General features: G+C 52.8%; 5 protein-coding genes across 5 annotated transcripts; 3 read left to right on the plus strand and 2 right to left on the minus strand.

Annotated features, from left to right (window-relative positions):
• Positions 1 to 703: 703 nt before the first annotated feature.
• TGME49_221500 (dual specificity phosphatase, catalytic domain-containing protein) lies at positions 704 to 5,356 on the minus strand. The gene is made up of 2 exons (XM_002369938.2): positions 5,118 to 5,356; positions 704 to 4,250 (listed from the first exon to the last, which is right to left on the minus strand). The coding sequence occupies exons 1-2, from the start codon at positions 5,229 to 5,231 to the stop codon at positions 1,416 to 1,418; spliced, it is 2,949 nt and encodes a 982-aa protein (XP_002369979.1). The 5' UTR covers positions 5,232 to 5,356; the 3' UTR covers positions 704 to 1,415.
• On the plus strand, positions 5,338 to 7,610 carry TGME49_221510 (hypothetical protein). The gene is made up of 3 exons (XM_002369939.1): positions 5,338 to 5,809; positions 6,563 to 6,730; positions 7,097 to 7,610. Exons 1-3 carry the CDS (start codon positions 5,591 to 5,593, stop codon positions 7,187 to 7,189), a joined length of 480 nt encoding a protein of 159 aa, XP_002369980.1. The 5' UTR covers positions 5,338 to 5,590; the 3' UTR covers positions 7,190 to 7,610.
• A 649-nt stretch (positions 7,611 to 8,259) lies between these two features.
• TGME49_221518 (hypothetical protein) lies at positions 8,260 to 10,687 on the plus strand (the record flags this gene model as incomplete). Its single annotated transcript, XM_018779923.1, has 4 exons — positions 8,260 to 8,272; positions 9,104 to 9,167; positions 9,541 to 9,866; positions 10,554 to 10,687. The coding sequence occupies 4 exons, from the start codon at positions 8,260 to 8,262 to the stop codon at positions 10,685 to 10,687; spliced, it is 537 nt and encodes a 178-aa protein (XP_018638271.1).
• Positions 10,688 to 10,707: 20 nt separating this feature from the next.
• On the plus strand, positions 10,708 to 17,866 carry TGME49_221522 (adaptor complexes medium subunit family protein; the record flags this gene model as incomplete). Its single annotated transcript, XM_002369940.2, has 10 exons — positions 10,708 to 10,810; positions 11,468 to 11,613; positions 12,287 to 12,481; positions 13,094 to 13,619; positions 13,890 to 13,976; positions 14,476 to 14,555; positions 15,223 to 15,381; positions 15,953 to 16,099; positions 16,588 to 16,770; positions 17,101 to 17,866. 10 exons carry the CDS (start codon positions 10,708 to 10,710, stop codon positions 17,188 to 17,190), a joined length of 1,716 nt encoding a protein of 571 aa, XP_002369981.2. The 3' UTR covers positions 17,191 to 17,866.
• Positions 17,867 to 17,978: 112 nt separating this feature from the next.
• On the minus strand, positions 17,979 to 22,198 carry TGME49_221530 (hypothetical protein). Its single transcript, XM_018779924.1, has 5 exons — positions 20,783 to 22,198; positions 20,151 to 20,402; positions 19,506 to 19,586; positions 19,029 to 19,253; positions 17,979 to 18,723 (listed from the first exon to the last, which is right to left on the minus strand). Exons 1-5 carry the CDS (start codon positions 21,194 to 21,196, stop codon positions 18,358 to 18,360), a joined length of 1,338 nt encoding a protein of 445 aa, XP_018638272.1. The 5' UTR covers positions 21,197 to 22,198; the 3' UTR covers positions 17,979 to 18,357.
• Between the last annotated feature and the right edge of the window lie 1,030 nt (positions 22,199 to 23,228).

Below are 23,228 nucleotides of genomic sequence, written 5' to 3' on the forward strand. Positions count from 1 at the left end.
ACATATCCGAAGTTCGTGGCAGACGCCCGAACGGATCCAGCGCTCGATTCGGTAAAAAGACGCACACACTCCACATTTCTCTAACTGTAGAGACCATTCAGTACGCTCCTTGTTTTTGAAACGTACAAATATAGCAAACCGCTCGGGAATTCTATCTTCCGTCCTTGGTATCCACAAGTCTTGAGGTCACCAGCGAAATGTGGATGCATTTTTGCATGCTGTTTAGCGCAAGCTGCCCGATTGATTCAGGGACTCGGGGTTCGCGACTTCCGTAGCAACCACTGTGATTTACCACTCGAGTAGCTTTCTGCTTTTGCCGCCCGTTCGCATCTGGCTGTAAAGGCAAAGCCACTCTCGTTCACTCCACGATTCGCTTAACAATCTTCAGACTCACTGTTCTGCAGTTGTGAACGGTCTAAAAACCTAACGGGACAGCTCCACGCCGCGTTTTTTGCGCGAAAATTGGGAAGGAAATATCCGTTTCCAAAGTGAACGTGGAGACCATTCCGCAACAAAGTCCGATTCACAGACTGAAAAATCTGCCTCGAGGGTACGAGGTGGTCTTCTGCCTGGAACTTGAACGTTTGTGTTTTCGGATCTACTTCTGCTCGGCTTCTCATGGCCGCTACAAGAAGCGCACTACGACGAGAGGTCCCGGCGTATGCTTGAGACGCCACATGCGTCGGCATGGAGAAGTTCAAAAGACGGATCCTTGAGTGCAGAGCAGAGCCCTGTCGTTGAAGGGCAGTCAACAAGACTAATTGCGATATTGCGAACGCGGAAAAAACGCGAGTTCTGCGGTTCAATGGTAAAGCACAGCGGGAAAAGCCTCCTGCAAAGGCAGCCAAAACGCCTGGAATTACTTGTAGACGCTTCCTTACGTCTCCCGCATCGAGTGACGAAGCTTCCAAGGGAAGTGAAATGCCGCTGCACGCGCGAGGAACCCTCGCTAACGGACAAAACGGAGAAATGGACGAAAAAAAGAAGCCACACGGAAACTCGAGGCAGACGAGGAATCTAGAGGAAGTCAAAAGTGCCAAAACACGAAGAAGCGACATCCACGCAAAAAACGTCCCCTCTGTCGATCGTTTGTCCCTCATTTTCACCAGTTCTGAATTCAGTCAAATTGCACAAATGCGAAAACTGCTCTGCAGATGCTCCCGAGAAACGTCGGACACTGTCTGTCCACCTAAATTCCGACGACGCGACCTTTCCTCAATCGATCTCTTGCAGCGAAACTCTCTCACGCGTTTCCCTCTTCCAACTCGGTGCGTTTCGTGCCTTCTCGAATTCTCTTCTTGCTAAAGGCACACTCACTTTTTCCGCTCGCGATCTCTGCACTTCATTTTCAAAGGGACGACGCAAAGTTCCTCAGCCTGTCAGAAACCGCGAAAGTCCTCAGAGTCTCTGATATATCAGACTTTCTCTCGCCTCCACACCGGTCGCCGAGTGGCTGCGCAGTGCCTGCCTTCGGCAGTCGCTCTGCGCTTTCTTTCCGGCAACAAACTCGAGCTCGAACTTCTAAAATAAACATCTGTTTTACTTCTTTCTCGACTTCCCGAGTGAGAACCTCCTCTACTTCTGTCTCGACTTCTGCCGTGCGAATCTTTTCGACCTCTTTCTGGACTTCTCGAGTAGGAACCTCTGCCATCTCTTTCTGGACTTCTCGAGAAGGAATTTCTTTCATCTCTTTCCGGACTTTTCGAGTGAGAACTTCTTCCACTTCCTTCTTCAGACCCAGACACTCGTACCCCTTCTCCTCGCGAGCACCTCCGAAACACAGCTTCGCCTCTTCTCCATTGTTCTGACTCTCTCTCTGTGTCTTTGTTCCATTGCTTCGTTTCCCTTTCACTCGAAATGGACGTCTCTCGAGAAGACGACTGCCGCGACTCTCGCTCCGCGCGTCGACGCGCCAGGCTCTCTCGAGCAAGTGTCCAGCCGTTCTGTCTCCTCACTCCATCCTCGCTGTCACTGCAAGAGACGCGTCTGCACGTTCTCCACTCGCGTCTGTCTTTGTCGTTTCCACGCTTCGATCCTCTCCGTCGTCCCCATGCGTCCGCGGCGCCTCGACTGCTTTCAGCTTCGCTTCGAGGACCAGAAGACGACCGACTCCGACGACCTCTCTCTCTGTGATTCGCCACCTCTCGGCTGTCTCTCCACCGCGCGACTGGACTATTCGCCTCGCGTCTCCGAACTCTCTCTGGCGAGGGCGAAGAAGAGGTCCGACGCGTTCTTGCGCCGTCTGCTCCCAGGCACCGACTGCTGCCGGCTGCGCCTCCAGAGCTTCTGCAGTGGGCGTCTCCTCTCGCTTCTCCCTCGCTGTCGGCTGAGACACTCCGCGACGAAGGCCGACGCACGAGTCCATCCCGCCCGCGCGTCGGACGCCTCCGTTCCTTCACGAAGGCGACTTCGTCCGCGTCCGACTCGCGAGAAGAATCCGACGAGGCCCTCCGTCTCGTTCCATCTGTCGACGCCAAGGCGGCCGACGCCAGATCCAGAGAACGACGTCGGTCAGAGTCCGGAAAGCAAGCGTCTTCTCGCTCTCGCTTGCGACCAACGTGCAGAAGGGGAGAAGCGCAGGTTGTCGCAGGAGCCTCAGATTCAGGCTTCGAGTTCGCCGCAGGAGCCGAGAACAGAGACTTCTTCCCTGGAGAGGAGCATGCGCAAAGTCTCTCCGCGGAACGGAAGCACCGCGAACTGCTCGCAGCCGATGCGCTCGCAGTCGAGGGACGCGGCTCAGATTCTGTACAACGCTTCTTCGGCAAGGCCCCGAACAGCGGCGGAGGAACCCACGGAGATTTCAGACGAGGGCGGTCATCGACAGAGACAGAACACGATGGCGAGCGCGAGAAGACGACAACGGAAGGGGACCTCGAGCGTGACCGCGTCGAGTCCTCGCCGTTCACCTGGAAATTCCTCTCTTCTCTGCTCTTTCCTTTGCGTGTATCGAGAACCTCGTCTTCTCGCCTAGCTGCCTTCTCCTGCTCAGCCTCGAGGTGCTCTTCTGTCTGATCTACACCTCGTCTGTCTACTTCAACGTCTGAGCTGACTCTGTCCAAGTCGTTTTCTCCCGTTCTCCTCTCGCCGTCATTCTTGTCTTGTGCAGCCTGGCCTTCCCTCGCGGTAGCGCTGAGGGTACCAGACAGTCGAAAGCGGCTACGCTTCTTCTCTCCTCCCGGTGCGGTCTCACCCTCGTCTGAAAGAAGTCGATCTTCTTCCACCCCAGGGCGCTTCTCTTCCCGTTCCCAAGGACCTGCGGGAGAGACGAAATCTTCCTTCTCGAAAGAAATACATCTTCCGCCCTCCTGCTCTCGACGCACAGATTCGATTTGTTCCGTTTTCCTCACTTTCGAAGACTCCTTGTCGTCTCCCGTGAAGTCGTCCTCCCCAACTCTCTCCCCGGGAGCTGGAAACTGAGGCCCAATCACAACGCCTTCACTCCGTCCGCGAGTCTCTCCCTCGTTCTTCTCGGCTTCCCCGCTGCTCCGCGAATCATCTTCTCCCCGCCGGTCCGGGTCTTTCAGACTTGACGCACAGACGCCTTCCTCGCCGCCGCCTCCTTCCGAGCGACCCGCTGTCTCCACCCGGACGCTCTCGGGGCCTGTGTGGGGCCTTGCGGGGCCCACCACCCTGCGGGAGGCGGCGGCGACAGCCTGGGCGTTGGCGGCTGCGGCGAAGGCTCTGCGACTGGAGGCGAGTCGCCTTTCATGTTCGAGCAAAGCGTCCGGGTCATGCCTGGCATCTGCGAGAGAGAACTCGACGGCGTTCTCCGGGTACGCGCCAGAGGCTTTGAGGTCTGCATGCAGTTCCCGCAGTTGCCGCATGAAGGCGTCGTTCGGCTTCGCCACCGGCCTGTTCACCTGGATGAGGGCGACTGCATCCTCAACAGACATCTTGAAGAAGCGAATGAGGTACGACGCGACCATCGCGACGGACCGCGAGACACCCTGGTTGCAGTGGACGAGGACGTTTCCACTCTCGCGGATTCGGACGCGCTCCATGAGCTCCCAGAAACGCTCAAAGTGCCGCGCGAGGCGTTCCGTCCCGTTGTCCACCATGTCCAGGCGGTGGTACTCCAGAGGCCTGAAGGCCCCCGGAGCCACGCAGTCCCCCAGGGGCGAGGCCCGCCCGGGGCCGCGGGCCGAGAGGGCCTGCCGAGGGTGGTGGTAGTTCGGGACGCCGCCGCTCGCAACCTCAGGGGTGCAGTTGATCACGTACGCGATTTGCCGCTGCCGCAGCAGCGGCAAGTTCTTTGCCAAGTCTTTGTCCCCGACAAAAATCCACGAGAAGGAACGGAAATCCAGAGGAGGGTACAGCGAAATGCGCGCACGCGGAGGCGACACTGCCATCGCGCCCCTGCGGAAAGCGGTTCGGCGGGTGGGGCAGAGGCACCTTCGACAAGGTCTGAAGGGGGAAGGAGCTGGGTCGAGTGAACGACTGTTTTGCGACATACAAGAGGAAAGAGACTGGGTGGCGAGGAGAGGGTGAGAAAAGGCAGGCGTGGATGGTGTCGGAATGGATTTTGGGAGGTGATAGACAAAAAATGCAACGGGGAACAACTGTAAGACGGGGGAAAAGGGGGTTTGAAAGAGACAGACGGAAGAGAGGGGCCGAAGAAACAGAAGAGACACGCGCCAGAGAAGAAGGGGGCGGGAGACAGGAGATTAAACGGTTGAACTCGACGCGTTCAACCCAGCGCGTCTGGCATAATTGAAGGCGAACAGAAACACCTGCTGCAGACTCAATCTCTGTCGTTAAGTATGTGGCTTTTCCGCGACGACGCGGAGAGCAGCGATACGGACAAAAAGGCCTCGGCTTCCTCGCACGATGGAAAAGAATCTGGCGAAGGGAAACGCACGAACGGCGCAGCGCGACAGGTCCCAGTAAGTTTGCCTTTTTTGAAACGCGACGGGCCTAAGAACTCCGAAGCTGGCCGTGGGTAAGGGACGAGACTGGCAAGAAAAAAGGTACAGACAAGGCGAATCGGTGGATGGGTCAGAAGCAACTCGTGAAAGAGACGTTTCGCCACGGGTCAGTCCAGTCTCTCAAGCAAAAACGGGGAACGCGGAGGAAGGGGCGCCGGGTTCAGGGAGAGACACGCGTCAAGAGAAGCCGACGCGACAGAGAGGTCCGTTTTCCAGAAAAAGAAAAGTTAAACTGGAGTAAGCCGCGTTTTTGTGCGTCATGTGGCAGGCGTTGACTCTGTCGTCGACGTCCACCAGCTCACGCATGCACTCGGTTTTTTCACGAAAAGAAGTCTTGCCCCTGGCCAAGCCTTCCACGCAGGCTTCCTCGTTCGGCCGCCCTTAAGTTCGCCTATCCTCTACGATTCTTTCCCCGGCAGATTTTGCGTTTTTCCACTCGTAAAAACCGTTCAACAACCCTCAACTTGTTTCCCGAGAGGACCGCAAGTCAGTCGTGCGGTGTCTGTACACCCGAACATCTCCTGGGCGTATCTTGCCGGAGCCGACTGGGGCACCCCCGCGGCATCGCACAAGTCTGAGTTTGATTTTCCGCGTTTTTCGTGCCTGCGCCTTCGCGTCTCTTCGATTTCCTCTTTCTTGTTTTTTTCCCACTAATCGCCACGACCATGGCGTTCGCTTCCGTCTGCGCCAAGCTACCTGCCCTCGCCCGCGGGTCGGTCGGCAAACCCATGGCCGCCACTCTGCTCGCGCAAAACTCCGCATGGCGCGTCTTCAACAGACCTTTCAGCGGCTACGATGGCCAGCCCGTGACCAGCGAGCAACTTATCAAAAAGTCTGACGACTGGGTGATCGAGGAAACAAACTTCTGTCTTGGGCGCACTGCGGTAAGTCTGGTCCGCGACTGCGAGACCCCTGGGTGCGGCAAAAACTGCCAGCTTCGATGCTCTTACTCACACATCACATAGAGTGCCGTAAAGTGGCCTTCACCTACGATGAACCTTAATGCGTTCGATTTCTGTCGACGAGCACGGGAACTGCTCCCCCCATCCCTTGTGCTGCATTGACCTATAAGGACCGACAAGCAGTTTCAGCACAGCTGGCACCGGGAGAAAAAAACACTGTTGGCAGCAGTCGATCCGCCGGGGAAAGATACTACGAAGCACAGGGCGGCAGGAAGAGCTCAATCCGCGGGGCATGGAAATCCATCTTTTGAGAACGCCAGATGCGACTCGATATCCTTCTGTGGCTCTTCCTGGCTGTTTCTCGTGTACTTTCGTCCTGCCGTCATTCCAGGAAGAGGCCCACTTGGAACAAGTTTTCGACACACAGCAAACACGAGACAGATAAGGTGTGTGCTGAATTTGTGTCGTCTAGGACGAGGTCGACAGGTTCAGATGTTGCAGGTCTCATTTGAATCCCCGTTCTCGTTTATTAGCAACGTGACGGTTTCTGAAGCGAAAAAGCTAAACGCCCTGTCCACAGGCGTACTCTGTGAGTGGCTACCGCTGGCTTTCGCTTCTGTGGTCTACGGCTCCTTTCCACGTCGCCTTCCCGTGGTGACGCGCACCTCCGAGGAGCTTCCCCTTTGCTGTCAAAGTGCCTTTGCCTCTCCTCTGTATGTTTCTTGCTTCAAACAGCCTCTCCGTTTCAAGGAGACGGACGACTTGGCGCACAGAGTTCTCCACGTGATGGACTCGCAGCTCGTGAAGATGCACACCCGTCTGAGAGACGGCACATGCATCCCCGTCATGGGCCTCTACATTCTCGACGTCGTGGACAAGCCGACCCCTCTCCATCAGTTCGTCGTAAGAAATATCTGCAAACTCTCTCGATCTCAGAAGCAGCCCTCCGCGCTCGTGCGCATGCCTCCCTGTCCCGTCAGCGCATGTCCAGCCTCGGCCAGGCGTCTCGGCTCGCTCCACACAGTGGAACTACGTAACAATAACCGAAGTTTTCGTAGCCAGCCAGAAACTCTCCTCGCCTTTCTCACCATATATACAAGTGTAGAGAAAGAGACATTCACCTATGCATATATATATATATATATATGTTGTTTGTATGCTGATACGTGTGTGTAAGGTTGCATCCAGGACTAGATTGTGTTCTGTGTCAGTGTGTGCGAGGGGTCAATTTGGAATCCGTGGTTTCTCATGGAAAATGTTTTTTCTCAGGAACCGCCTCTGTTGAAGTGGACCTGGGATCACACGTACTCGGAGGCGTACGAGGACAAGCCGTCGGCAGAGGCATCGCCTAAAAAGAAATGAGAGAAACCATGCAAAGAAGATAAAAAGAAGGCGAGCTGAGGAGAAACGCCGGCGCACCGTTTGTGCATGTCCATGACACCGTTCACGAAAAAAGAGCGGAGAAAAGAAAGTCAAAGACATGGGAGGCTGCAAGAAGAAAGGCGTCTCCATCTGGACTGATGTGGCATGATTGACGTCCTCACAGAAGTCCCCCTCGTTATTTCTCTGTTTCTTTCTCTTGTGTGTTTTTCTTCCGTTTTTATCCTGGAACAGAGGGTGTGTGTGTTGTGGACGGTCTTCGCGCTCTTTGTCTCACCACTACGTGAAGAAAGGAGGCACCCCTCTGTCGAGGAGGGTTCGAATGTCGGCGCGAAAACAGCCATGCGAGTGAGTCTTTTGCGACTTGATAAAGACTCGCGATTCACAGAGAAAAGAGGAGCAGAACAGACAGATGCGCCGATCTTGCCATCAGATACTTCCAGAGCGTGTACGGCTGCACGGAACGGAACAGACCTCCAGACCCAGAAGTGACTACTCTGTTTAGTTCCTCGGGGTAGTCACATGCAACGAACAGTCGAAGAGATAGAGCAAGTTCTATAGGATATCTGACAGAATACCACCTAGGATACTGAATAGGACTCCATCTGGGAGATAAAGACGGCCAAATTCTTTCCACTGTTTGCGTTCTCGGTGCCCTGGCGCCGCAGCGACGAGCAGCTCTCCAGAGAAGATCGCGTTTGGGGTGTAACGACACTAGGGGAGCAGCACGCAAAGAGGTTACACGCTTTTCCAGGTTTTCACTGGGGAAAAATTCGGGGTTTTGATTCGTTTTGGCGATTCACCTCGAAGCGCAACCGAAGAAAATCTCGGAGAAGTTTGTCACTCAGGAAGTCGGAAAGTCCGGTTTGAGTCGGTCGCTTCGAATCTCTTCTCTCTGCTTTTTCCTAGTCGACTCGAGAAGCCTCGGACTTGCATCCACTTCTTTTTCTTTCACAAGAGGTCCCCTCTCTTCATCAGCTGGTCTCCGTCCGTTTTGACGGAAGTTGTGACTACAGCAACCACCAAAGATCGACAACCTAAGACTGTTCGACATGAAAACAGAGTGTGAGCACCTGTGGCCATTTGACTGTGTAGAATTGTTCGAGGCTGCACGACTGAGTCATCATTCGGTGGTGGCGTTTAGGCTGAACACTTCTGGGTTGCGAATCATCTGTATTTACAGAGACAACGCCTTGCGTTTTCTACACTACATGGTCTCGCTGTGATCTCTGTGTTCGTACAGCTCTCACGCCCCATCCATCCGCAGTTCCCGTTCAGTTTCGATCCTTGAGACGAACGAAGACGCTTCTCTGTGCACGCGCATTTCTGCCCTGTACAGCTTCGTTTTACCCTCCTCTTTTGTCTTCGGCGTCTCCGAATGGTCTTGCCTCGCTCTCTTTCGATGGCGTATCCACCAGGGGAGCGCGTTTCCGTTATTTCTACCTGAACGCGCGGAAAGTGTGATTCGTCTCTGTTTTCGCAAGAGGGTCTCCGTTCTCTTTTTCGCGGAGGACATGCCCCACCGCTGTGTACACGCTCACAGAAGGACCAGACCGTTAAGCGAGATACCCACAGAACAGACTTGTTTTTCTCTCGGTAGTTTGAATAGATGCTGGCACGGAAGCTGCACCTTTGTAACGTTGACTCTGCATTTCTCGGACTGTGAAAAAAGGCGTCGAGTCCACCAGAAAGCGAACTAGAGAGAGTAGAGAGCGTGTGGAATTCGCCATGTGGAAACTGGATTCTTGGAGGAGGTTCTTCATTTGCACCGTGAATCCGCGCAGATGCACAGAGGAACACAATCCATTCCTGCCCGTTTCGTAACCTACTTGACAGCCCAGAACCAAAGTGAGGCTCATGTACCGTTTGCGTACAACGGTTTTTGCGTTTCTACAGTGAAAGACTGTACACCTCCGCCACTTAACGTGGTGTCCCCCATGAAGAGCACAGCAGAACTTGGGTCATGAATGGAGAACTTCGAGATGTAGACAAGAAAAGAACAGGAAAAAGGCTAAGCGCCAGAGGCATGCAGGCACACACACGGCCTACACGAGACATTACAAACCGGGTGTCTTCTGCTCACAGGTGGTCGTGGCGTTGAGAGGGCTGGCATGGAATTTTAAAACGGAAAGTCTTGAAGCTTTTCCCTCGCTTCCCGGGTTCCTTTTTTCTTCGGCGTCCCTTTGAAGCGGTGAGAAAGACGAGAAGGTGAGGTCCAAAAAAAACGCGGCACTTCACGAACGCGAGAGACTCCAACGTTCCCCCGGGTGTACATGTGCGGACGGAGGGTCTGTGCCGTTCGGCGCATGCGTTCGTTGGGGTCACTTTTTGAGAGTCGCTCTCTCCTCTCGCGGCAGGAGAACGCTGGATCGCTTTCCGTTTCTTGGTTTCTCTTTTGTTTTCTCTCTCTGGACACCCTCCTCTTCGCTGACGCCTCATCGAAGCCTCGAACTTCCTCCCATATCCTTTTCCCCGCCAATTCGCTCCCGAGCCGCGCGCCCCTTCCGTTTTTGGCCTTCAGGTGAAGTCCACCGGGAGAACCGGCGGTTTCCTGGGCGAACTTTGACGGCAAACGGAGGCGTTTTCCCGCGGCTCTCGTCCGCCACGCGCGTGCTTTCTCGGAGGACGCGACGCACTGAACAACAGACCGAGAGAGAGAGTGAGCTGCGTGTGGAGAGCGAAACTCACTCGTGGTCCGTTTTTTCCCTGCTTCCTTTCTGCCCGGCTTCCCACCACGCAAGCGGCCATTCAAATTCTCCGTCGTTTCGCCTTCAAATCGTGAGATCCTCTCTGTCCTGGAGGACGGCTTTCAGAGGCTGACGCCCGCGACGACGCCGAAACATCTCCCGTTCCGCCGCAGGAGCCCGTCAACCTTTTTTTGTGTGTACCGCGTGGAAGTCTTTTAGACGCGGTCGAACACAAGACTCGCACACGGTATTCCTCACACTCTTCTGCCCTGCATGGACGTCATCTCTGTTTTTTCCAGCGCTTCTCGCAACGGTCCGCTTGTCACATTCTTGCGTTTGTCGACTTCGTTCCATGTGTGTGCAAAGAAGCGTGAGAGGCCGTCCGTGTCTGAATGTTGAGGAATCGGTGAGTCGTGATTTTCGACGCGAGACCCTTCGCTCTGCTGTGTCCGCACACCGTGGTCCGCTCCCGCTGTCTGTTTCCCTCGTCTTTTCTCCCGCGTTTGGAGGCCTCCCGTTCGCGCTGTCTCTCGTTCGGCTTCTGCACCAAGCACACTGTACACCCACAACCTGGAAGCTACAGTTGCAGACATAGTCCTCGTTTCTTGATTATCCAGATTCACTTCAGCTTTTCAGAGAAGGACTGCGTCTCCTGTCAGGAGGCCTGCGTCGCGCGTCCTCTCCGGTATCCTTGGGTGGACGTCCAGCGGCATTGGAGAGGACTTCGTTCTTCGAAGGCGACGTTCGGCTTCGTTCGCTTTCCGTTCCTTCCTCTTCTCTGTCTACACAATGACGGTCATCAGCGCATGCATCATGAGCAGGCAGAAGCCTCTGCTTGCTCGCCAGTTCGTTGAAATTTCCAAAGTCCGCATCGAGGGCTTGATGAATGCCTTCCTCAAACTTGTTGAGCACGCAGGTGACCTCCGAAACCATCTCTTCGTTGTGGAGTTTCTGCCTTTCACCTTCTCTCGCAAGCCATGCCCTCTGCTCGTCTTCTGTCTTAGCATCTCCCGCGCGGCGTCCTCTTTGCAAACCTTTTCCAGTGCCTTCATGTGTCATGCAATGGGGTGACGCGCGTACACACACACACACACAGACATTTCCTGATTTCTATCGCGCGCGCATGCGGACCTCTCCAGGTTTCTTTGTGCCGGTGCATATTCGTGAGTGCGTTTATCTATGCAGATGTGTATCTGCCAACTACGTTCTTTCTTTTTTTTCCGTCTACAGATCTATCTCCCCTATGAGTTTATTCTCGCTGCCCGTACATGTCTCGGTCTATTTATGGCTGTCCATCTCTACCTAAATCTATCTCTCTCTGCGTACATGTATCTATGTGTATCTGTCTCTGTCTACCTGATTGTCTATTTGTCTGCCTTTCCCTCCCCTATCTCCCCATTCATGTCTAGGATGTTTTTTTCCTCGGTTGGTATGTAACTGTCTCTCTGTAGAGCTTGCAGTGAAGTGCATTTCTTGTGTCGGCTGGAGGTATCGCGTTCTTCGGCTGCGCGGCTGTCGGTTCGGTGCATGCTGCGTTCCAAATTGCTTCCTTTTCCTTTTTCTCTTCACTCAGGAGCAGATCACACATACGTGGAGTCAGACTGCGCGCGCTACGTCTACCAGCCGCTAGATAATGTGTATCTCGTCCTCATCACGACGAAGCACAGCAACATTTTGGAGGACTTGCAAACGCTTCGTGTCTTTGCCACCATTGTCCAGGTACTCGCTTCAGGACTTCCACCATCTGCTTCTCTTCTGCGTTCTTCCTCAGGTGTCTGGACCTTCCCCAGCTGTGGCCGAACTGTGGACCTTCACGTACATTCCTATGCATGCATACATATATATATATATACATATATATGTATATATATATATACATATATATATATGTATATAGATATATATGTATATAGATATATATGTATATAGATATACATATGTATATAGATATATATGTATATATATATATATATGTATATAGATATATATGTATATAGATATGTATATGTATATAGATATATATATGTATATGTGGGTACAAGTATATGCTCGAGTGTCTGTGTGTGTGTCTATAGATGTGTGGTGTGTATGTGCACCAAGCAAGTTAGAGTGTGAATTTGCATTCGCTTGTATTTTTATGAGTTCTTTTGAGTGTTGGTGTGTGAGAGTTGTGAAGATGCTCGGTCAGTCAGATGAGATTGCTTTGTTCCTCGTCTTGCTCAAGATCTGATTCATGAGTGCGTGCATGCACCCACGAGAAAACACTGGAAGCCTCCTGTTGTTTCCGAGCGTCGAGTTTCCCTTTCCGTGTACATGCAGGGTGGCTGTCTTTGTTGACTTCGCTTTCCGTGTGGAGAGACGCATGCGCTGCTTGAGATTTGATTTTTGACAGGATGCATGCGCTGGCGAAGGCCTTAGCGGAGGCGTGAACGTGGAGCAAGTGGTGGTTGAGAATGCATTTTCAATCATCTTTATGGTCGACGAGTTGATTTCCTTCGGGCTCAGAGAAGCGATTACGCTTGCGCAGATCAAGACGTTCACGGACATGGATTCTCACGAAGAGAAACTTCAGCGCATTATCCAGGAGGTGCGAAGCAAGCGGTTTTTCTCCGTCTGACCGTTCTTTCTGACTTGCCGGGTCTTCTTGTGGTGTCTCCAAGCTCGGCGTGTGGGGTGCCTGTTGCTCCCGCGCTCTGCTTTTCTCGTGTCTGTTTCTCGCGACCGAACAATTTTTGTTGAAGGGATTCCCCGCATTCGCAGAAGAACAGCGAGGTCCCGAACAAGAAGCTCAAACCCGCACACACGAAGACGGACAGCAGGAGCTCCTGTCGGAGACTCATCCACTCAGTTCGAGAACGTCCCTGTCTTTGCGCGTTCTATCCCCCCTATCGTTAATCCGTCTTCTTTCTTTTCTCTCCGTCGCGCTTTCTCCCTATCCCCTTTCTCTCTTTTTCTCTTCTGGCTCTTCATTTTAAACGAAGACATGCTTCCGCGTGCGTCTCCTTACATTCCTCCTTCCCCCTCGCTTCACACGCCACTGTCGGAAATGAACTTTAGACTTTTCCGTCTCCTGCGTCCGCTGACCTCTCGCCGGGTGTTGCCTTCGGTCCCGACGCTTCTCTGTTCGAACTATCTCTTCGTCGTTCCTGTGGCACCTGTACGTTTTTCTTTGTTTTTCTTCACATTATCTCGTATCCAGGGCAAAGAGAAGGAGGAGAAAGAGCGAAGGAGACAGATTGCACAGCGGCTGGACAAGGAACGAGCTGCGAAGGCGAAGCCTTCTTCTGGGAGTCCAGATGCGTCCTTCCTCGCGTCTGCTTCGCTTTATGCGCCTACGGGAACGGCTGCTGCCGCGGTGCCGAGTCTAGCCGCGGCTGCTGACTACATTCAAATGTATGGCGGATCTCCAGAGCACCTTTCTGCCCTCGCCTCTGCCGCCGTGGGCTCGGAAACTGCCTCCAGCGTCGAGCCGGGTGCAGGGTCTTCGGCAGTCGGCTTATCTTCGGGTGCAGGCAAGGGCATGCAGCTGGGGCCCCAGCGCGCGCCATTCGGCCTCGGAGACGCTCGGGGGCACCCAGAGAGACACCAGCTCCATGCCGGGACGGCCTTGGAGAGAGCTCTGGGAACTGCCGTGGGCGCGAGTGTGGAGACCACGGTGCGGCACGGAGCCCCCGCAGACGCAGCGGACGAGGCCGCCGCCCTCGCCGCGGTAGGCGGAGGTGCAGGTGAGAAACGAAGAACAAGGAGAAACAGCTGAATGTGTCTGGTCGAAGAGGCGGGATCGGGAGCCTGGGAGTTACCTGCGGGAGACGAAGAGATCGAGGAGGAAAGGTGATGAAGAATCTGGGTGGACAGGTAGGGATAGTGAGATTTGTGGGATTGACGGAGGGACGGAGGGACGAGTGTGATGATGGAGCCTGCAAGTTTCGACAGAGCAGAAGAAACGCGCTGTCGGAAGGCGACGACACTCTTGTGCCTTTGCTTTTCAACCCCAGGAGCTCCAGTGATTGTCAATCCTCTAGTGGAACCTGTACACGCGCTGGTCGAGGAGAAGGTGAAAGGCACTCTTCAGGCCGAGGGAGGTGAGAGAGAGAGCGCGCGACAGGGAAGACGAGAGAATCAAAAGGAGCGAGAAGACACATTGAAGAAAAGGGAAGGCGAGAGCAGAGAGGTTGAAGAGGAGAGACGACGAGAAGAGAGGGAGGAGAAGGGAGAAGAAGAGAGAAAACGGGAGGAAAAGTTGAAGAAGAAGACACGAGGGAGACTGAAGGACGGAAAGGAGAAAAAGAGGCAAAAGAGAAAAAAGTGACCTCTGGTTGCTTTGAGACGTCGAGTTGGACGGGGAAAGGGAAGAAGAAAAAGAGTTGAGAGCAGGGAAGGATCAGATGACATCAAGGCCTTGCTTGATATCTCCCATTTCTTATCTTCCAACGGCACTGTTTCCTCTCGCTGTCACGGGATAAGAGGAAATGAGTGTCAACTGCTCCTAACAATGACCCTCGTCACACGTTAGATTGCTAGAAAATAATATCAAACTCAACTTCCTCAGGCTGTTGCCTCCTTTTTTCTCTTTGGTTTTAGGAGTTGACGAACTGGACATCCAGGGAACCTTCTTCGTCACCGTGTCGGACCCCAACAAGGCTGGCCTCGCGGCTTTCAGAGTGAGGCTTCCACAAGCATTGGTGTTTTCTGGAGAAGAAACGTCAAAGCATACCCCACTCTTGCGCGCGTTCCTCTATTTTTAGCGAAGTCGCAGTTTCTTCGTGTCTCTAGACTCCAGGAGTTCTCTCAACGGAAAGCCGCGTTCCTGAGGAAGCGGACGGCGAGGAGTTTCCTTCAGCTTCTTGGGGGGAGGAGGGGGTGGAGGAGGGGAGGGTGGAGGAGCCGACGAGGTCACCACCTGCATCGAATACTCAGACGAGAAGCTTTTCGGTGTTGGAATTTGAAGAGGAGGCGCACTGCCTGAAAGAGGCGTAGAGACAAACGATGCGAGTTCAGAAAAGCGCCGTTGTATGCTTTCAAATCCGAGAAACACTGCAGAGCCGAGGAGCCTGGTGGAGACTCCAGTCTCGGCAGTCAGTCTATGGGGATTTTCCCGTCGGTTTCTTGCTTTTCCTTCCGAAAAAAAAAACGCGTTCGGGAAGGCGACGCGTGAAGGAGGCGTTCCCTGAGAAGGCCACTGGAAACGGCGCGTTTCAAACGCTGGGTCTTTCCACGTCGAATCCGCGACCGTGAGACTCGTCGTTCTAACGTGCAGATTTCCTCACGTTGCAGTGTTCGCGAACCGCTCTCCTCAGGAACTGCCGCTTGTCGCTTTTGTCCTCGCAGGTGTCGCCGGAAGACAAACGCTTCAAAACCAAAGTCCACCCTAACATGAATCGACAGAGCTACGCACAAAACGTCCTCGAACTGAGATGTCCTACTCGCGCGTACGTTGCAAATGCCGCGGCGGCCATTCTCAAGTGGAGACTCCAAACGAAAGACGAGGTAAGAACACTGTCAGAAAAGTCGATTCCAGCTTCAACCAACTTCTTCCGGCCGCCGCGCCGCCTACAAGGGTGTATCCGAACATAGTCAACAGATGATGCCGAACACGAAGTATACATGCGTATAAATATATACATACATATATATATATATATATATATATATATATATATATATATCGCATACGGGCCAGCAAAGTGCAGGGACGGAGACAGTCATCTCTCGGTGTAGAGAGATAGGGGGTGGCGAAAGAAATCCAAGTATTCCACGTAGAGGTAACCGATGTAAAATCGAAGCCTTCGTATTTAACATGCATCTTATCCAAGTATAAATATACATGTATATATATATATATATATATATATATGTGTAATTGCCTACATAAATGTGACTGTGTGTGAGAAGTTGTGGACGCATGTTTTTATGTCTTCCTTTTGCACCTGTGTTTTGTGTAACGCGAACAGACGACGGTCTAGATGGATAGACTGTTCTTCGTCGCTGGAGGGAGAGACGTTGCTGCACGTCGGCTTTGCGTCCACTTGCGACAGCATGCGTTTTTTTCTGTCTGCAGAGCTTGTGTCCGCTGTCGATCAGCTGCTGGCCGTCTGTGGCGGCGAATGGCGTGACTCTGACAGTCGAGGTGGAAGCTACGGAGCCTTCAAGGACTCTCCACGACGTCCATTTCTCCTTCACTTGTCCGTCTAGTGTTCCTCACCAGGTAGGAAACTCGAAACCAGTCACTTTCACTTCCTGTATCTCTCAAAACCTGTGTGCAGACCTGCGCAAGCTCCGTTGGCACCGGACGATCTGCCAGTTTATGTCGTCATGTTTCTCCCTGCATCCGAACGTAGCTGCATCTTGACAGACCTGCTCAGCTCTATGTAGGTGTGTTTGTCTTCATGTTTTCCCTACTACTTCTCGCTCGATCCGATCTGCGGCAAAAGACGATCTTTGTCAGCTGTGTGCCTCTGCATGCATAGGAATGAAGGCGCGTGTGGCCGAGAAGAAGCCTCGATCTGCATATCGCCATTTGGAGCGTTTCTAGAGCTTTACCACTGTTTTTCCTGTTACCCCGTTGCGACAACGAGGTCTCGCGTTCCTTGCCGCCCTCAAGGGCTCGAGGAAAGCACGGGCAGCGCTTTGCTTGTCTGTGGGGGTTCCATGTCTCCCCTGATACGTCGTCTTTGCTGTGTTTTCTTTTTCAAGATTCTACGAGTCGAAGGAGGCGAGACGCAGCACGATGGACTGTCGATCCACTGGCGCCTGCCAGAGATGTCTGTGTCGGGTCTCTCTGCTGCGACTCTGGAGTTTTTTGCGGCGACGAGCGTCACTACAGTTCTTCCCTTTTCCGTCGAGATGCACTCGAAGGAGAGTATTTGCGACTTCGACGTAAGTCGCCTCGCGAGAAGCGCCGAGAGTGACTTCGTGGCATCGATTTGCAGGTTCGAGTTTGACGTTCAAACCTTTCTTTTTCTCCTTCCGTCGTTCACTGAAAACGCAGCACTGGAGCCCACGAGTCTGGGGTTGATTGCCGGAAGGTCGAAATTTCGACCTCGTGATCCAGACGCAATATAAGCCTCTCGTCTGGCGAATCGAAGCCACGCAGCTGATGCCTTTTCAGAGCGTCTGACCGGGAGCGTGCAGTCAGCATTCGCCAGAAAGAAGTCGTTCGTGGACAGTGTGGCTTGTTTTTCTCCGCTTTTCCCCCCATTGTTTTAGGTCCTCGAGTGCTTCCACATGGAGAAGGCCGAGCCGATTGCCTACGCTCTCACACGGCGCACAGACTACATGCTGACAGTGCGTGCGTAGACCTCGTGCCCGCGAAGAAACCAAAACGCGGAGGAGAGAGTGGGCACCACACAGGGGCGCAACAGCAGATAAACATTCACACGACGCCGCAGAAGGCGTCGAAGAAAACGCTCCTCGCTATCGTTCTGCGGGCAAGGGAGCGAGCTGCAGCAGGCGTCAGAGGGGGAAGAAGTTTCTTTTGTGGAACCGTGCAAAGTCTACTTTTGAACCTGGGCAAGTGTCTGTTTTTTCGGGTGTAGAAAACGTCGAGCAGGGCGACCCCGGTGTCGTCACGAGTGACGGGGATCGCCAGTGTTCCTTTCGCTCGACGTCGTGGTTTCTTCTCAAGCGGGAGGGCTTTTCACGAAAGGCAGAGATGCACTTTGTTTGCGGGGTCTCCCCTTCCGTGTTCCCTCTTCTGCGTGTTTCCCAGAGAAAAGTGCATCAAAAATATGACGGGGATCTCTTCTACACTTGTTTCTTGTGTGCGTGCGTCAACTTTCGCCACGCTCGAGATCCGCCTGGCCGCTTCTCGCTTGTACGAGGCGGAGAGCTACAAGAAAAAGTGCGGATGCGTGTGCACTTTGTTGTGGTCTACCGCATCCGCTGGTAAGTATGTAAGGAGACAGCTGTACGCCCGCGGACTGAATCATCCCAAAATCCCACCGTCACGAGCTTGACTGAAATAGGTTCCAGGAAGCGTAACTAGACCTCTGCCAGGTCCGCTTTCGTTTATATGAATAGGCAGACCTTTTCGCCATCGAGAAAAAGGCGAACAACCACAAGAATCGGACGAAGTCGACCTCAAAGCTCGACAGGAGGTTGCTGCACCTTCAGGCGAATGTCAGGTGCACCAGTTCTCCAACTGTTTGACAGAGGCAGGCACGCGGGAGATTAACACACCTAGAGATGGCAAGGAATAGAAGTTCGGAGGGTGAATGAAGTGGATGGACGCTGAAAGCAACTGAGACGCTACGACATGAAGAAACGGATGGTACGGCGGTTCCGACGTATCTGAGCTGTAAAAGGAGGACGAAAGTGACTCGACATAAATGAAGGCAATGCCTCTTGCGACACAGCTGTCAACAGGCTTCGTCGATCTCTTTTTGCCTCGCTGAGTTTCGAAAGAAAATTCTAACAACAAACCTGGAGATAGCCCAGACACAGACGTTGTATGAGTTTATGTTGCTAGAGGGAAGAAAACTGCGTACGAAGACACTTTGCTCGTTCAACCAAAAGCACTTGGCTCCTCGATTTCGGAAGCGAAGGCATTGCAGAGACGGAGACAAACAGGGACGAATGATGGTTACCGGGAGCGTGTTGAAACGCAGGGGAGTGTATGAGACTTCGAAATGCACTTTGGCTTACAGGTCGCCCGACAGCACCGGATCTAGGAAGTGAAGATGCACATGACGTTGTACGCAAAACAGGGCAAGCACTGAACGCTTGTAAACCTGAACATGCCCCGGCTGGAGAAGGTCGATAAGTTTTTTCCAAAGAAGACGAGGCTGCCACTCTAGACCCTTGCTGCCGGATTCCTTGTGCCGCATGCGCCTGGAAAAAGAACGGCAACAAAGTCACAGGGATAAGTCGGCCTGTGAGAGTCAGGGCATACAAGAAAAAATGTGGAGGGATGATGTTGAGCAGGAAACGACTTCACACTGAACGTGCTCAGGAACAGAAAAAGCGCGACAGCGAACCTACAATGTAGACTATAAATAATGACCCATCCGCTGGTACATTTCGAGGAATGGTAACCTGTGGTGGAAGCACGAGATGCAGAAGTTATCCACAGAGCCAGAAGACCCTCAAAACATGGGGCAACGCGCAAGCCTCTTCCGTTCAACAGAAAGACTTACCACAGAGGTGTTAAGTCGCGCAGAAAGGTTTCCACTTGCATTTTGTGTAGGGCTTGCCGTGTAAGAGGTAGCACCGACACAACCACGAAACCGTTGCCGAGAAGGCGGGCTGAGGCTTCCCGTGAATGCGGAACTCGCCTTTGGTCTTTGCGCTACTGTCCGCAGTTGCTGGCTGAGGAAATCCTCCTGCAGTCTGCTTTCATCTTCGCACTGGGTTGGCTTCTCCTGTAGAAACACACAGACGAAAAAGAATGCAACATTTCGATGACAGTTCCGCAGCAGACGGAGGCCGACTGGAGGACAAAACGAAAACGGGGAAACTGCTGTCAAGCGTAGGGCCCCTTCAATTCTATGTTTCACTGGAACGTGTGATTGGTCGCACTAACTGACGAAGAACGGCGTTTTGACCTCATGAAAGCAGGCGTTCTCTAAATTTTGGTTCGCTGCGTTGTGTACACACTCTAAGGAAGTCCTTACAAAGGCTTGTTCGAGCGAGTGTCGGTGGATATCGACGAATGTGCAAAGGCCTTCGAGCTTGTAGCAGGCGCGACACGCTTCCTGTGTCACATTGGACACGGGCAGGACAAAAGGACGCGAAACGGCACAAAATACAACTAGGATCAACTAAAAAACAAGCGCTTGATATAAACCAGTTGTGCGCCTCGTGAAGCATGCATGCTTGCCAACAAAAGTTAACGGGCTTGTCTCACTGATCACTACTCCCTATAGAAATAACCCCAATAGTGTCATTAGAGCGGCCAACAGTGACAGACCACAGAGAGTTGATGACGGAAGGGGAACACTCTTTCGGTTGCACCACGGGGTAAAGGAGTAAAATGCGCAGAAAAACGACTCGTTAATTCACAGTGCTCACACTCTGCTGAGGTGCTCGTGGGCTGTTTGTGAAGTTCATCCCTTCAGTCTCCACGAACAGCATCGCCTTCTAGACTGCCTCTCCCGCCTAGCCTGAAACATTTGAATACCAAATGGTGAAGTCTCGACTCCTTCCTGTGTCACTTTTTGTGTGCGACTCCCCCTCTGGAATCTTTGAGGTGTTAACTGTTGGTTGCACATTCTAGACGACCACATTTGTGTGACAAGAAGGAACACGTGAAGCCTTACAGCATGCGCCAGTGCACACTCTTCCTCTGTTGCTGTGCAAGTGGAGCACTGAGGGTCTTTTTCTCTTGGCTCTCGCCTGGGATACGGCGACGATAAACCTGCCTCCAGAGCGCCTCCCCAAGGCGTCCGGTGCGTGCTGGCCGCGGATGTAAAGGTCTGGAAGTTGCTGTAAAGATCCCGAATCTTCGGCGACGAATCAACAGGTAGGAGCGCCTCGAGATTAGCAAACTCTCTATGGAAGAGCTCTGTGTCCTAAGAAACGCAAAAACGGAAACAGGAGGGAGGTACACGGTTTTAAGAGCCACGCCGGAGAGTCTCTGCGTCACGCGCCTCTCCGTTCGGTCTTGTTAGTCTCTTGTGAAAGTGGAAGGTCGCCGTCAGAAAAACTCTGCTCAGATGTATCCGTTATTCGGACCTAAGTTGTGGGACTCCCGACCTGGAACGAGGAGCTAGCGTCTACCATGTATAACCGAGTCTCAACTCCTCAGAAAAGGGTCGTTTAAACAAACATAGGCATGAATGAAACGTGTGCTCCAGTACCCGTCTAAAAATCTGTACAAAAATATCGTGGTCTTCGCACGCATGTTTGCTTGGAAGATGCATTTCCCCAGAGACAGCGAAAGAATGCTCACCTGCTTGAGGAGCACGGCTTCGACTTTTCGCTTCGCGCAGATCGGACATGGCGCCTTCCCTTTCACAGACTTGACCACGATGTGTGCACAGGGTGGCTTCGCAGAGGCGCCGCCTGGTTCCCCCGTTCCGGTTTTCTTCAATGTCTCCCCTCTTTCTTGGGCTTTCATTGCCTCGAGCGTTCGCAGCAGACGAGGCTCCAAATCAAGCTGCTGAACCAAGTGGTAAAACTGCGTTCGACCAAGTGCAAGAAGAACCTCCTGTTTCCTCCCTTCGCCCGCGCATCCACCTAAAAAGGCTTCAGAGCCACGGACAACAGTCCCTCGCTTGCCACCGAGATTCGTTTGCGACGCTACAAACCCCGAAGGACTCGCAAGAGCGAACGTCCCCGCAACGCCAACAGGTTGGTTCCCCATCTCTCATTCACAAGAAACGGCAAGACTCGATGAGGTGCGCAAACGCGAACCCTCGCGACGGCAACACCAGGAGACAGCGACGATTCCCGAAGAGTGCAACGATGCCGCTGGAAGAGTGCAATGAATCCACTGCTCTTTGACGATTCCAGGCACTTTGTGGGCGAATCCTTGGCACTGTGGAACATGGAAGTCTTCTCAGATGCTGTAAGTTTCTCGTCAGGAGGGAAACACGGACTCTGCGTAGAAATTTCCAGTAGTGACTCCGGGAGCAAAACGAAGGCGGTGAAGCAAGCAGCGGATAGGAAAAGACCCTCGATTAGAACTTCGCCTATCCGTTCGCTGTGCGCTCTACCCAAGCCATCTGCCGAGACTTTGTATCTGCGGGAATACAGTGGTGAGGACCACAATTTTCAACAGAGTGTGTCGTGCGAAGAAGGGACTGGCCGCAGGAACGGCTGCGAGGGCAGCCGACTGCAAGCTCGCCCTTCTCAGCAGGGTTTCGTTGAAGGAATGACTGGCTTTAGCGCACAACACAAAGTGGTCCGAGAGGTTCAAACCGGCAAATACAACAGGAGTTGAGCAGCGACGAAAAAAGGAACGACGTCGTTCGTCATGGAACCTTCGCTAGCGCGTGAGCCAGGGCGAGCTAGCCTCTCTGCGGCACTATTGCATGTGGCAGCCGGTCCAGAAAATGCGGAAGAAAATTCCGACAGGCATTTCCAGAAGGTCGCAGAATGAGCCGCTTTACTGTGGTACACTAAAGGGAAGATGCATGTTTGAAGTCGCAAGTAAGCAACGTGAACACGAAGAAAAAGGATGTATTAGAAACTGAGAGACAGCACGTCGGGAAAGAGTTATTTCCGCGCTCAAACAAACCGTTAGGCTTTTCACAAACTGAAGACACGCCATAAACAGGAACTGAGAGAGGTACGCAACGGTAAAGAAGGAATAGTGAGACAGGATTCTATAGACAAGTAATGCTGGGTTGAAAACAGAAAAAACAGCGCATTCGACTCAGCATGGCAGACCACTGTCTTGATAACGCGCCCAAAGTACCGCCGCGCCGGCAGCCGCCTTGTGAAGAGCTGAATTCCGTTTAAAATGCAGTTACCTTCGACATATGAGGGGGTGATTAAATTTCAGAGAGATGTGAAGAAAAGGGAGAGATATATTCCACGTCATTATAGCAAAAATGATGTAACACTAACAGTTTTCAGAGAGACTTCCCGGTCAACCTTTCCTTGTGAACTTACGTGCCCCCTCTTCACTTTGGGTGACCCCCGGTTTCTTGGCAAGACAGCGAAGCAACCTCACCAGTACACGGAAGAGTTGATCGAAAGAATGCCACATAGTTGAGAATCTTGATGCGACTTCGGAATACAATCGCGTATAAAATAACTGGAAGCTCTCGTGACGGACACGCAAAGCGTACATGAACATCTACTGGTGGCCTGCTGTCCTCTCTGCAGAAGAAGGGAGGCGACAGCCTTCGAATTGGAGAAACACGATTAGTTTAGTGAAATGCAATCGAGTGGCAATTTGATGGATTAAAGATGCAAACTGAGCGTGACTTCAGTGTGTCTACCACGCCGATACCGCAGAAGGACTTCTGTGAGGACAGTTTCAAACGCATATCCGGAGCACAGCAGAAACTGAAGGACACGAATTTGCCGTCTTTCAGGTTCGCACGCGACTCGTTAATAGCACTGTTTCTGGTGAAGTTGTATTGACACCCGTAGCGTCGCTCCGAAGTTCGACTCGGGCAGTCAGGCCTTACGAGAAGATAGAAAAACGGCATTGAGCGCCCACCCCACGGACGGCTCGACTCCGAAGTCTTCGTTCTAATGGCTGAGTTTTTAGAGTTTGACACGAAAGGCTATAATATCCGGAGATAAGGAAGATCTGTTGACCTCTCTACATAGTCTTTTGAGTGAGTTTCCGTGCTGCTCGCCGCTACATCTTGCAGACAAGACCAGTCCCGTTGGATAGGAACGGAACCATTACAGCTTTTACGAGGCATTGAGTTCTAGTT

This window comes from Toxoplasma gondii, chromosome II, assembly GCF_000006565.2.
Source record: "Toxoplasma gondii ME49 chromosome II, whole genome shotgun sequence".
NCBI lineage: Eukaryota > Apicomplexa > Conoidasida > Eucoccidiorida > Sarcocystidae > Toxoplasma > Toxoplasma gondii.